At 40.5% G+C, this 13,366-nt stretch overlaps 3 protein-coding genes across 3 annotated transcripts; 2 read left to right on the top strand and 1 right to left on the bottom strand.

The window, feature by feature from the left end:
- The first annotated feature begins 1,751 nt into the window (after positions 1-1,751).
- LOC123745323 (pro-resilin-like) lies at positions 1,752-3,311 on the top strand. The gene is made up of 2 exons (XM_045725774.2): positions 1,752-1,838; positions 2,300-3,311. Exons 1-2 carry the CDS (start codon positions 1,817-1,819, stop codon positions 3,175-3,177), a joined length of 900 nt encoding a protein of 299 aa, XP_045581730.2. The 5' UTR covers positions 1,752-1,816; the 3' UTR covers positions 3,178-3,311.
- Positions 3,312-7,245: 3,934 nt separating this feature from the next.
- On the bottom strand, positions 7,246-8,626 carry LOC138350129 (pro-resilin-like). The gene is made up of 2 exons (XM_069300435.1): positions 8,536-8,626; positions 7,246-8,407 (listed from the first exon to the last, which is right to left on the bottom strand). Exons 1-2 carry the CDS (start codon positions 8,555-8,557, stop codon positions 7,362-7,364), a joined length of 1,068 nt encoding a protein of 355 aa, XP_069156536.1. The 5' UTR covers positions 8,558-8,626; the 3' UTR covers positions 7,246-7,361.
- Positions 8,627-10,912: 2,286 nt separating this feature from the next.
- Positions 10,913-12,288, top strand: LOC138350128 (pro-resilin-like). Its single transcript, XM_069300434.1, has 2 exons — positions 10,913-11,005; positions 11,134-12,288. Exons 1-2 carry the CDS (start codon positions 10,984-10,986, stop codon positions 12,147-12,149), a joined length of 1,038 nt encoding a protein of 345 aa, XP_069156535.1. The 5' UTR covers positions 10,913-10,983; the 3' UTR covers positions 12,150-12,288.
- Positions 12,289-13,366: the final 1,078 nt, after the last annotated feature.

Below are 13,366 nucleotides of genomic sequence, written 5' to 3'. Positions count from 1 at the left end.
GCCCAACTATTTGGACGATCGGGGATTGAACACCGACCTGCATGAAGCAAGACCGTCGCTCTACTGTCCAACCAAAGTGGTTGGACGCGTTTACAGGAAAGAGACTCCTGAAAACTTTTTTTTTTTTTTCAGAAGACGCGAGAGATGCAGAGCCGTCACACAGAAATAATTGAAGAAAAATATACTTACTAAAATTATGATATTTATAACAAGTCACATGGTATGTAAGCTCTCTGAATCGGGAAATGAAAATTCGCAAAATTTGTCTTGAATGCAAATTATACTGAGAGCAGTGAAGGACGCACAGAATAGCTCCTTGCAGGAATATATAGAGAATAGTTAACTGCTGAAGGAAAATGTTGCAAATATCTAAAGGCCATATAAGGCTGCTGAGTTGCTTTAATGTAGTATGTATTTGGTATTCAAGGGAAAGATTAAAAAATGGGATAAAACCTTTCGTACCAGCATTAAAAGTCTTATTGACTTGTACAGTATACTCGAACGTTCCTCGTTTAGACAAGCAATAGCCTTCATCGGGAAACCAAGATAATAAAATTTCTAAAGATTGGGTCATTCGGCAGAATGACCCAATGAATGAAAGTACCAAAGGCGGCAGAAGGGTCACAGAGTGACGGTGGAACTGTTAACTGTCAAGGTAAAGAAAACGAGGTTTTGAATAGAATATCCTAAAGGGGCAGAGACAGCATAGTGTAGACATATGAATAAATTGTTCAAAATAAATAAGCATATTGAAATTACCGAAAGCAATTATAACTAATATTAAATGATGACAACAACAAAATTTAATTGCATAATAACATAATCACTTAAGTCGGCGTAGTCCTCGTAATTATGGAAGTGACAGACACAACAGGAAACAAAAGCAATAGATGTGTCCTGGGTTTGCCAGGACACAGCTCTCGAGTCCTAGAGAGTCTTCGAGCGTCCTCGAGAGTCCTGCAGAGTCCTCGAGAGACTCTCCGGAGAGTCCGGAGTATATTTATGTGACGTAGCCATAATGTATTGACTGCGGATAAGGGGAAAACACGCTATAATAAGATACGGAGAAATGATCAACAGAAATAGCATTAGAAACCTGTTTTACTGAGGAGAAGGATATTTGGTGAAGTTGATACCAAGTGATGCTCTAAAGATATATTTGAAGAAAATCTATGGATATTACAACAGTTAATTATTTAAGAAAATTTGTCTTCATTGGCAAATCATGTGTGGACACCTCTGTGGACACTAATTTTTTTTAATTAAACAATTTAAAATAAAGAACTTACAAGAAAAGACAACAAAATGTTTAATTTTACATTACTAAGAAGTTCAGAGTCATTTTTAATAAATACTTAACATATTAATTTTTTCTTCGTCTGATCTAATTAACGGTTATTTGTTCTGAAACTTAAATAATACCATCCATGAATAACCGTTCAGCACTTTTGCGTCCTAAAATACTTCATATACAACTTACTATATCGCTGCAAAATATAAAATCTTCAAAAATATCTGTACGATGTGGAGTGACCTCAAATTTGTATCATGAACGAGTGCAGCGGGGCGCTATGCGGGCGCGCTAGTGACCGCGGTGGGCGGGGCGCTGTGCGGGCGTGCTAGTGACCGTGCCACGTGGGCGGGGCGCTGTGAGGGCGTGCTAGTGATCGTGGAGCTTGGGCGGGGCGCGGCCAGTGCCCGGGGTATAAAAGTGGATCAACTCATACCTCAGCACCATCTACCAGCACTACGTCTCCTCTGGTTGACTCTGGTCCATAGTTCGCTCTCTGGCTAACATTTCTGCCGTTGAATAGCCATGAAGGTTCTCTTATTCTTAGGTAAATGGAAGATAATTGTCATAGTAATGGTTACAGAGTGTAACACAGTTTTGGTCCCTGGAGAGTACGTGTTATTTTCTAATTACTTATACCTCCAAAGTGTAGAAAAATGGTTATTATTCCCCCTCGAACTTTGCCTAAGACAGCTTAGGCAAGACGTCTTAAAGGTGGTGTGAGACAAAGTAACTGTGACAATATTACTTCAGTAGCCTTCAGAAACCTTCAAGACTGTCTTGAGGCAAAGTTGTCTGAGGGAAAGGTCAAAGTATAGTTTAAGGGGAATAATAGCCAGTTTCTGCACTTTGGAGGCATAAATAATTAGAAAATATCATTATCCCAGTGACAAAATATAAATTATTACATAATGTTATGTTTCGTGTATAAGGGCTTAGCAAATAAGAAACGATATACCATGTATACGCAACGTTTCAAAATTACCACGAATGTTTATTTCCTTTCAGCTCTGCTGGGTGTGTCCACAGCTGACAACCGACCTTCTACCACATATGTGAACCAAAATGGAGGTTTTGGTAACGGGTTTGGAACCTCTAATGGAGCCCCAAGTAACGGATATAGAGCTCCCCCAAGTAACAGGTACGGTCCCCCGACAGGTTCCTATGGACTAGATGCCGAGCTGGTTGCTCTGCAGGAGAACATCCCCGGTGGTGGCGTCCCCGGGGAAGACTACCCTGTCTTGGCTTCTCCTCCAGACACTGACTTCTCCTGTGACGCCCAGGCAGTGGCTGGCTATTACGCCGATACCGACCCTGAGGCCCGTTGCCAGGTGTTCCACATTTGCCAGGACCGCGCCGTCAGACGCCAGAAGGACTCCTTCCTGTGCCCCAACGGTACCATCTTCAACCAGCAGTACCTGGTGTGCGACTGGTGGTTCAACGTTGACTGTTCCCAGGCTGAGAACTTCTACTCCGTCAACGAACTCATCGGCGTCGTCCCCGACGTTGGCTATGGTTATGGTCCCGCCACCAACGGCATTAGCAACGGTAACGGTGGCAGTTATGGAAATGGCAATGGAGCTAACGGTAACGGAAGGAACGGGAATGGTAACCGTTATGGATCCAACGGAAACGGTAATGGTAACCGGTATGGATCCAATGGAAACGGAAGGAACGGAAATGGTAACCGTTATGGATCCAACGGAAACGGCAATGGTAATCGGTATGGATCTAATGGAAACGTCAACCGTAATGGACCCAACGGAAACGGTAACCGTTATGCATCCAATGGAAATGGTGTCGGGAATGGCAATGGGGTTAACGGTGCCAGCAACGGGTATGGTGCTCCACCCGCTCCTTCTCCTGTCTACGGAATTGAGTTTTAAAAGTACATTGTTCTCCTCCCTCAAGTCGTCTCTCTGTTTATGCCAATGTAATTTATAAAAATATCCCAATGTGCGTATTTATTACAATCATGTATTCTATTCTAAAAAAAAACTTACCAACAATTATCATACCAGTAAATAATAAACATTATTGACCACTATATTACAGAATTTTCATTCAGATTTTATGGTAGTGATCTTCATTACGCGGCCTATCAACCTTTTAGAGGGTTATTAAGGGCTTACTGGCCAACCAGCAAGAGTTCAGCACACAGTATATCCTTTCACGACCAAAGATCCACTTTCACTCCAAAAAATCTACCACGCTCGGGCTATTCATGCCCGTGCCACTTCTTAGGTGGCTTAATCTTCCTTAATCAATCAATCAGCAAGAATACTTTCGCCCTGGACATTGTCGGCGTGTATATATATATATATATATATATATATATATATATATATATATATATATATATATATATATATATATATATATATATATATATATATATATATATATATATTAGTATATTTTGGTAGCAGTCTTTCCTGTAGACATATATTATTAAATATGACCGAAAAAGTAAGATTAATAATTCATACACGAATTTTCTCAATCTTTCGTACATTTCTTTTCACTGTTGGAGGTAAATCAAAAATCAATTCTCCAAAATTCATTTTTATTTCTAGTCTGACGCGACACGAACGCGTTTCGTAAAACTTATTACATTTTCAAAGACTTTAGTTTACAAATACACAACTGAATAGAACTTACGCATCTCCGATTTTATATCTACATTTTAGTGAGGTGGATGGGGTGAGGTGGCATTAATAGGGTATTAATTTCATCAACACAAGACAGAACACGAAACAATGGGTATTGAATAGAAGTGTTTGTAGAAAGCCTATTGGTCCATATTTCTTGATGCTTCTATATTGGAGCGGAGTCTTGAGGTGGGTAGAATATAGTTGTGCATTAATTGGCTGTTGATTGCTGGTGTTGACTTCTTGATGTGTAGTGCCTCGACGTTTGCGAGGCACTACACATCAAGAAGTCAACACCAGCAATCAACAGCCAATTATTGCACAACTATATTCTACCCACCTCAAGACTCCGCTCCAATATAGAAGCATCAAGAAATATGGACCAATAGGCTTTCTACAAACACTTCTATTCAATACCCATTGTTTCGTGTTCTGTCTTGTGTTGATGAAATTAATACCCTATTAATGCCACCTCTTGTTCTGTCTTGTGTTGATGAAATTAATACCCTATTAATGCCACCTCACCCCATCCACCTCACTAAAATGTAGATATAAAATCGGAGATGCGTAAGTTCTATTCAGTTGTGTATTTGTAAACTAAAGTCTTTGAAAATGTAATAAGTTTTACGAAACGCGTTCGTGTCGCGTCAGACTAGAATTAAAAATGAATTTTGGAGAATTGATTTTTGATTTACCTCCAACAGTGAAAAGAAATGTACGAAAGATTGAGAAAATTCGTGTAAGAATTATTAATCTTACTTTTTCGGTCATATTTAATGATATATATATATATATATATATATATATATATATATATATATATATATATATATATATATATATATATATATATATATATATATATATATATATATATATATCAAGTGTATGTGGATTCAATGACATCTCGGCACACACTCCTACGTTACAATGAAGCAGTTTACATATTCCTTGTTATCTCTCGCTGACACGTTTACTGACCGGTAAGGTTAGGTAAGGTCAAGCCGTAGGTGACCTCCCCTCTCAGCCTGAAACAGGGGGGGGGGGGAATATCCACACGACTTAACTACCATTTACAGTAGCTTAAGACTCTCTGTAACGTGATCTTTATATTCTAAGCTTACAAATTACAGGTGATGAGTTTACAGGAGGTCAGGGAGGTATACCAGTTACATGGTGGACATTGCCATGTAGGTGTTGATGGCGGGGTGGGGGGAGAACCAGGTAGCACTCGGGCCAGGTTACACTCGGGCCAGGCCACACTCGGGCCAGGCCATACTTGGGCCAACACTTGCCACATACACAATGAGAAATCCAGAAATATAGAAATTTTGTCCTAAAGTAAAGTGCCCTTCTATGCCCAACGATATGTGTGGAACGATCAATTAAACACCTATATATTTTATATTACAAAATTATGTCTTTCTTGAATACAAAATATAGAAAGATTCCCGAAAAATCTGAAAGATGTATGAAAATCTGTTAATATTTTCCTGACCGGACGTGTCAAAACTTCAACACTGTAATGTCCCATGTAAAACAAGTTGCTTAATTAAACTGACTAAGTTACAAATGTTTCTCCTTATCAGTATTATTACCCAGGTTCTCTCTGTCATAAGGAGAGGCGCCATCATCGCGAGAGAAATAGTAGATCAATATATACGATAAAATTATAGATACTTATTTGACTGTTGCCGCAGGAGTCAGCTAGTTTATTGTGCACCCTATACTCCTCCTGCGTTCGTCCTGTCAATTAGCAACATCTACTCTCCTTCCCTCGTATACTCTCCTTTCAACTCCTGCACATACTCTTTTTTAACATTAATGGAAATTTCATATACGCGTCAACAAAAGTTTTAACTGATATACATCTATGTACATGATATAGAGTGCTGCTAGTACTGCATAATAGATACATATAACATATGCTCTTCTCTCCTATTACACCCACATATTTCACACCCTTTTCAAGTATTCTTCCCTGAAGCTCCCTAATTACTCCATCTATATGGACATTAAACAATCGTGGACGCAACCCTATGAGTATTGATGAATTAATATTAAACCAGCCACTCTTTACACTCGTTATTCTAGAGGTGTCTAAGTGAGCTAATGAATACAATATTATTGTTCAGGTTACACAGAAATATATTATAAGGCTTCACTCTTTAATTTAGAGTATTAAAACTCTGCATCTACTGTGCAGCTCACTCAGGTGTAAGCTATGCAGTAATATAATTGGATCTGACTATCACATCCTCACAAGTGTACTAAAGAAAACTGATCTTAAACTGATCTCCCTTCACATGCAGATGAGGAGTCACAATAACGTGGCTGAAAAATGTTGACCAGACCACACATTAGAAAGTGAAGAGACGACGACGTTTCGGTCCGTCCTGGACCATTCTCAAGTCGATATTTTCAATCGACTTGAGAATGTTTCAGGACGGACCGAAACGTCGTCGTCCCTTCACCTTCTAGTGTGTGGTCTGGTCAACTACTTGAGGTAATCTTGAGATGATTTCGGGGCTTAGCGTCCTCACGGCCCGGTCCTCGACTTGGCCTCCTTTTTTATACACATCCCCAGGAAGCAGCCCGTAGCAGCTGTCTAACTCCCAGGTATCTATTTACTGCTAAGTGAACAGATGCATCAGGGGGAAAGAAACTCTGTCCATTTGTTTCCGCCTACACCGGGGATCGAACTCGGAACCTTAAGACTACGATTGCTGATTATCCCGAGCGCTGTCCACTCAGCTATCATGCCCCAACTCTACCCAGGGTAGGTAAGGATGTACTCAGTTTTCTAAAGGCAATTGGCTCCTTAAAGTTTTATATTCTGAATAATAATAAATTCCCTTTTATAGGATTTAATAAAATAAACAAAGTTAATTACTTCTGTTATCTAGTTATTATCAGATTGAGATATAATCGATAATATTTACTTTATTTAGTAAGATATTGGAAATAATATTTATATATATATATATATATATATATATATATATATATATATATATATATATATATATATATATATATATATATATATATATATATATATATATATATATTAACATAAAACAGTATGTCTCATTTTCATGTACTGATTTCTAAAGGCAATTTATATATAAGGTAACTGATTGCTCATATAATATCTTCTTGCATTTTGCTGTCTGTCAAACAACATTACCAACCTTTGCCCCCATCAAGGACGTGAATAAATACTAGATAATTGCATTCAATTATTTTTATTTTGAATTGTAGTGTCAAGTGCTGACAATTCTCAAGAGATAAATAATACATTATAATTAATATGTACATCAGGGCAAACTAAACTAATGGCAGATAGATAAGTCGACGTGAGAATCGGTGTTCCAGAGTACCTCGTGAGAGCTGAAGACTGTCAGTGTACGACCATCTTAAAATGATGCTCCATAGATGGTAGAAGGGGCAGGTGGAGCACCATACCCGTTACCATTGGCCCCATTGCCATTACCAGCACTATTTCCATTGCCATTAAACGCGTAAGCATTGCCACCGTTTATTCTATTGCCATTCTGGTTACCGTATCTTCCATTACCGTTTCCGTTGGATCCATAACGGTTACCATTCCCGTTTCTTCCGTTACCGTTAGCTCCATTACCGTTTCCGTTGGATCCATAACGGTTACCATTCCCGTTTCTTCCGTTACCGTTAGCTCCATTACCGTTTCCGTTGGATCCATAACGGTTACCATTACCATTTCCGTTAGCTCCGTTACCATTTCCATAACTGCCACCATTACCGTTGCCAATGCCGTTGGTGGCGAGAGCATAAGCATAGCCAACGTCGGGGACGACGCCGATGAGTTCGTTGACGGAGTAGAAGTTCTCAGCCTGGGAACAGTCAACGTTGAACCACCAGTCGCACACCAGGTACTGCTGGTTGAAGATGGTACCGTTGGGGCACAGGAAGGAGTCCTTCTGGCGTCTGACGGCGCGGTCCTGGCAAATGTGGAACACCTGGCAACGGGCCTCAGGGTCGGTATCGGCGTAATAGCCAGCCACTGCCTGGGCGTCACAGGAGAAGTCAGTGTCTGGTGGAGAAGCCAAGACAGGGTAATCTTCCCCGGGGACGCCACCACCGGGGATGTTCTCCTGCAGAGCAACCAGCTCGGCATCTAGTCCATAGGAACCTGTCGGGGGACCGTACCTGTTACTTGGGGGAGCTGAGTATCCATTGCTTGGTGCAGCTCCAAAGCCATTGGTGGAGGGAAATCCATTTCCATTTCTTTGTGTTCCATACCCGTTGCTTGGAGGTGCTTCATACCCATTTCTTGGAGGTGATCCGTTGCCATTACCCGTGGGAGCTGTATAACCATTGTTTGGGGTTCCATTTGAGGAACCAAACCCATTACCAAAACCTCCATTTGGGGCTCCATAGTTGTTGGAAGGTCGTCTGTCGGCGGTGGATACACCCAACAGGGCTGAGGAAGAGTTAATCATTGTTAACACTAAGCTTATGGTGAAAATTAGACGATCATATTGTTTATATCTTGTGCACTTGTTATATGTCTAATCATTTTTACATTAGAATTTGAAGCTGTATACTTACCAACAACGAGAAGAACCTTCATGGCTGTAGTACACAAACAGGAAGATGATCCAGAGACAACCTTTATAAAACAAGTCAGTTAGGGAGAGGTGGTGGTGGAGTATGATGCTGGAGGATGAGTTAGTAAAGGTCTTTTATACCCGGGCAGTCGCCAAGCTCCGCCCTCCCATCGTGCTCTATATTGCTCTTCCTCCCCCGCCTACCCATCCACCTCTCAACCCCAACCCCACTCATCATTCACTCCTCTCCTGACAAGTCTCTCACTCTCCCTTACCACTTGTAGATTATTATTATTATTATTATTATTATTATTATTATTATTATTATTATTATTAGGTCACGCGACTCCATATGGATTTGTTCATTACGAGATTTCAATAGTTAAAAGAACACTGAAGTTGCATATTTGCGAAATGGTATTTTCAAGTAAAGCACATATATATATGTCCCTCATTTGGTTCTTGAAAAGAAAGACGTAAATCAGTGGTCAAAATATTTACACAATTAAATTATTTCAAGCTTATCATCGTTAACCTTAGTTCATATTCTGGTATTCGATATGTTAGCAAAAATATGACAAAATAAAAATGAAAATATAAAGGGTTTGCAGAACACAATTTACCATTGTCCACAGGAAACCCTGCCCCCTACCCCCCCCCCCCCCCCCACCCAACACACACTGATACGCTGACATTATTTTAATTACAAATACAGAGACTTCAAGTAACTTAAAAAAAAAAAACGGAATTTGCAATGTTCAGAGAGGAAACGAAAGCTTTTCTGTGTGTTCATAAGAGATAGATATACAAAACAACGGGTAATATAATGGATCGGATATCTTGTAGGTATCTAGAGCACCTGCGAGAGAATGAGGAAACTGAAAGTTACAATATTATAGGACTGGCATAATAGATACAGAAAGCTTGAAGCAACATCATGGCGTGGAGGTGAAGCATCACTACCAAGCGTGACTGGCACTCTCCTTGCAGCAAGATCATCGTAGATTATGTTGCCTCTCTAGGCTTGACTCTTGCAGTCGGAGACCTCTGTTGCCATCCCTCACATACCCACAGAACTCCATCTTAAAAACGACCAACTACCTGATCGAGCGATCAGACGGGCTTATGGCCACAACACGTTATTTTCCTGAAAATAACCACCGCATTATTGTCCTCCGTTAGTATAGGTCTAGCAAGATTAGAGACAATCGAGTAGATTTCGAATCAAGCGTTGATGATATGGCATATTAGTTAAGTAACAGTTAAATAAAATATTTATGGCAAAATTGGTGTGTTATGCTTAAAGGGAATCACTTATAAGTTGGCTCACTCGTGTTCCGCGCTCTGTTTGCTGCTGTAGTCTGATGTTTAGTGGATGTATATTCAGGAATTCATGGAATATCCACACTACATAAGTAGAGTCAGCACCGTCACGCTACACCATAGAAGCCAGTACTGGGGGGGGGGGGTTACATTAATTGCTTCCTCTTCGGTTGTAAGTGAAATATGTCAAACATATTAAAACATTGATTGTAACCATAATATACATGTGCTTCAGCCTACAGTTTAGACTTATTGTCTTGTGTATGACCCTCTGTCCTGTGTGACAGTGAATTCCAGCATTATCCTCAATTTAAAAAGTATTAATTAAAATCCTCAGATTAGGCAAAATTGTAATTAATTCTAGTAGTATATCTATCGTCTCTTATGAACACACAGAAAAGCTTTCGTTTCCTCTCAGAACATTCGAAATTCCGCTTTTTTTCAAAGTTACTTGAAGTCTCTTTATTTGTAATTAAAATAATGTCAGCATATCAGTGTGTGTTGGGTGGGGGGGGGGGGGTAGGGGGTAGGGTTTCCTGTGGACAATGGTAAATTGTGTTCTGCAAACCCTTTATATTTTCATTTTTATTTTATGTCATATTTTTGCTAACATATCGAATACCAGAATATGAACTAAGGTTAACGATGATAAGCTTGAAATAATTTAATTGTGTAAATATGTTGACCACTGATTTACGTCTTTCTTTTCAAGAACCAAATGAGGGACATATATATATGTGCTTTACTTGAAAATACAATTTCGCAAATATACAACTTCAGTGTTCTTTTAACTATTGAAATCTCGTAATGAACAAATCCATATGGAGTCGCGTGACCTAATAATAATAATAATAATAATAATAATCTACAAGTGGTAAGGGAGAGTGAGAGACTTGTCAGGAGAGGAGTGAATGATGAGTGGGGTTGGGGTTGAGAGGTGGATGGGTAGGCGGGGGAGGAAGAGCAATATAGAGCACGATGGGAGGGCGGAGCTTGGCGACTGCCCGGGTATAAAAGACCTTTACTAACTCATCCTCCAGCATCATACTCCACCACCACCTCTCCCTAACTGACTTGTTTTATAAAGATTGTCTCTGGATCATCTTCCTGTTTGTGTACTACAGCCATGAAGGTTCTTCTCGTTGTTGGTAAGTATACAGCTTCAAATTCTAAAGTATAAATGATTAGACATATAACAAGTGCACAAGATATAAACAATATGATCGTCTAATTTTCACCATAAGCTTAGTGTTAACAATGATTAACTCTTCCTCAGCCCTGTTGGGTGTATCCACCGCCGACAGACGACCTTCCAACAACTATGGAGCCCCAAATGGAGGTTTTGGTAATGGGTTTGGTTCCTCAAATGGAACACCAAACAATGGTTATACAGCTCCAACGGGTAATGGCAACGGATCACCTCCAAGAAATGGGTATGAAGCACCTCCAAGCAACGGGTATGGAGCACCTCCAAGTAACGGGTATGGAACACAAAGAAATGGAAATGGATTTCCCTCCACCAATGGCTTTGGAGCTGCACCAAGCAATGGATACTCAGCTCCCCCAAGTAACAGGTACGGTCCCCCGACAGGTTCCTATGGACTAGATGCCGAGCTGGTTGCTCTGCAGGAGAACATCCCCGGTGGTGGCGTCCCCGGGGAAGATTACCCTGTCTTGGCTTCTCCACCAGACACTGGCTTCTCCTGTGACGCCCAGGCAGTGGCTGGCTATTACGCCGATACCGACCCTGAGGCCCGTTGCCAGGTGTTCCACATTTGCCAGGACCGCGCCGTCAGACGCCAGAAGGACTCCTTCCTGTGCCCCAACGGTACCATCTTCAACCAGCAGTACCTGGTGTGCGACTGGTGGTTCAACGTTGACTGTTCCCAGGCTGAGAACTTCTACTCCGTCAACGAACTCATCGGCGTCGTCCCCGACGTTGGCTATGCTTATGCTCTCGCCACCAACGGCATTAGCAACGGTAACGGTGGCAGTTATAGAAATGGTAATGGAGCTAACGGTAACGGAAGAAACGGAAATGGTAACCGTTATGGATCCAACGGAAACGGTAATGGAGCTAACGGTAACGGAAGAAACGGGAATGGTAACCGTTATGGATCCAACGGAAACGGTAACGGAAGATACGGTAACCAGAATGGCAATGGAATAAACGGTAGCAATGCTTACGCATTTAATGGCAATGGAAATAGTGCTGGTAATGGCAATGGGGCCAATGGTAACGGGTATGGTGCTCCACCTGCCCCTTCTACCATCTATGGAGCATCATTTTAAGATGGTCGTGAACTGACAGTCTTCAGCTCTCACGAGGTACTCTGGAACACCGATTCTCACGTCGACTTATCTATCTGCCATTAGTTTAGTTTGCCCTGATGTACATATTAATTATAATGTATTATTTATCTCTTGAGAATTGTCAGCACTTGACACTATAATGCAAAATAAAAATAATTGAATGCAATTATCTAGTATTTATTCACGTCCTTGATGGGGGCAAAGGTTGGTAATGTTGTTTGACAGACAACATAATGCAAGAAGATATTATATGAGCAATCATTTGCCTTATATATAAATTGCCTTTAGAAATCAGTACATGAAAATGAGACATACTGTTTTATGTTAATATAAATATTATTTCCAATATCTTACTAAATAAAGTAAATATTATCGATTATATCTCAATCTGATAATAACTAGACAACAGAAGTAATTAACTTTGTTTATTTTATTAAATCCTACAAAAGCGAATTTAATATTATTCGGAATATAAAAGTTTAAGGAGTCAATTGTCTTTAGAAAACTGAGTATTTCCTTACTTACCTTGGGTAGAGTTGGGGCATGATAGCTGAGTGGACAGCGCTCGGGATAATCAGCAATCGTAGTCTTGAGGTTCCGGGTTCGATCCCCGGTGTAGGCGGAAACAAATGGGCAGAATTTCTTTCCCCCTAATGCATCTGTTCACCTAGCAGTAAATAGATACCTGGAAGTTAGACAGCTGCAACGGGCTGCTTCCTGGGGATGTGTACCAAAAAGAAGGCCTGGTCGAGGACCGGGCCGTGAGGACGCTAAGCCCCGAAATCATCTCAAGATAACCTCAAGAAGTTGACCTGACCACTCACTAGAAGGTGAAGGGACGACGACGTTTCGGTCCGTCCTGAACCATTCTCAAGTCGATTGAGAATATCGACTTGAGAATGGTCCAGGACGGACCGAAACGTCGTCGTCTCTTCACTTTCTAATGTGTGGTTTGGTCAACATTTTTCAGCCACGTTATTGTGACTCCTCGTCTGCATGTGAAGGGAGATCAGTTTTCTTTAGTACACTTGTGGGGATGTGATAGTCAGATCCAATTATATTACTGCATAGCTTACAGCTGAGTGCGCTGCACAGTAGATGCAGAGTTTTAATACTCTAAATTAAAGAGTGAAGCCTTATAATATATTTCTGTGTAACCTGAACAATAATATTGTATTCGTTAGCTCACTTAGACA

Source organism: Procambarus clarkii, chromosome 44, assembly GCF_040958095.1.
Source record: "Procambarus clarkii isolate CNS0578487 chromosome 44, FALCON_Pclarkii_2.0, whole genome shotgun sequence".
Taxonomy (NCBI): Eukaryota; Metazoa; Arthropoda; class Malacostraca; order Decapoda; family Cambaridae; genus Procambarus; species Procambarus clarkii.
Note: the sequence above shows the minus strand (reverse complement) of the source record. Positions and strands in the feature narration are given on the sequence as shown.

Coding starts and splice junctions, on each gene's coding strand:
- LOC123745323 (XM_045725774.2), top strand. CDS start 1,817: ATGAAGGTTCTCTTATTCTTAG. Junction 1,839..2,299: donor GAAGGTTCTCTTATTCTTAG/GTAAATGGAAGA, acceptor ATTTCCTTTCAG/CTCTGCTGGGTGTGTCCACA.
- LOC138350129 (XM_069300435.1), bottom strand. CDS start 8,557: ATGAAGGTTCTTCTCGTTGTTG. Junction 8,408..8,535: donor GAAGGTTCTTCTCGTTGTTG/GTAAGTATACAG, acceptor ACTCTTCCTCAG/CCCTGTTGGGTGTATCCACC.
- LOC138350128 (XM_069300434.1), top strand. CDS start 10,984: ATGAAGGTTCTTCTCGTTGTTG. Junction 11,006..11,133: donor GAAGGTTCTTCTCGTTGTTG/GTAAGTATACAG, acceptor ACTCTTCCTCAG/CCCTGTTGGGTGTATCCACC.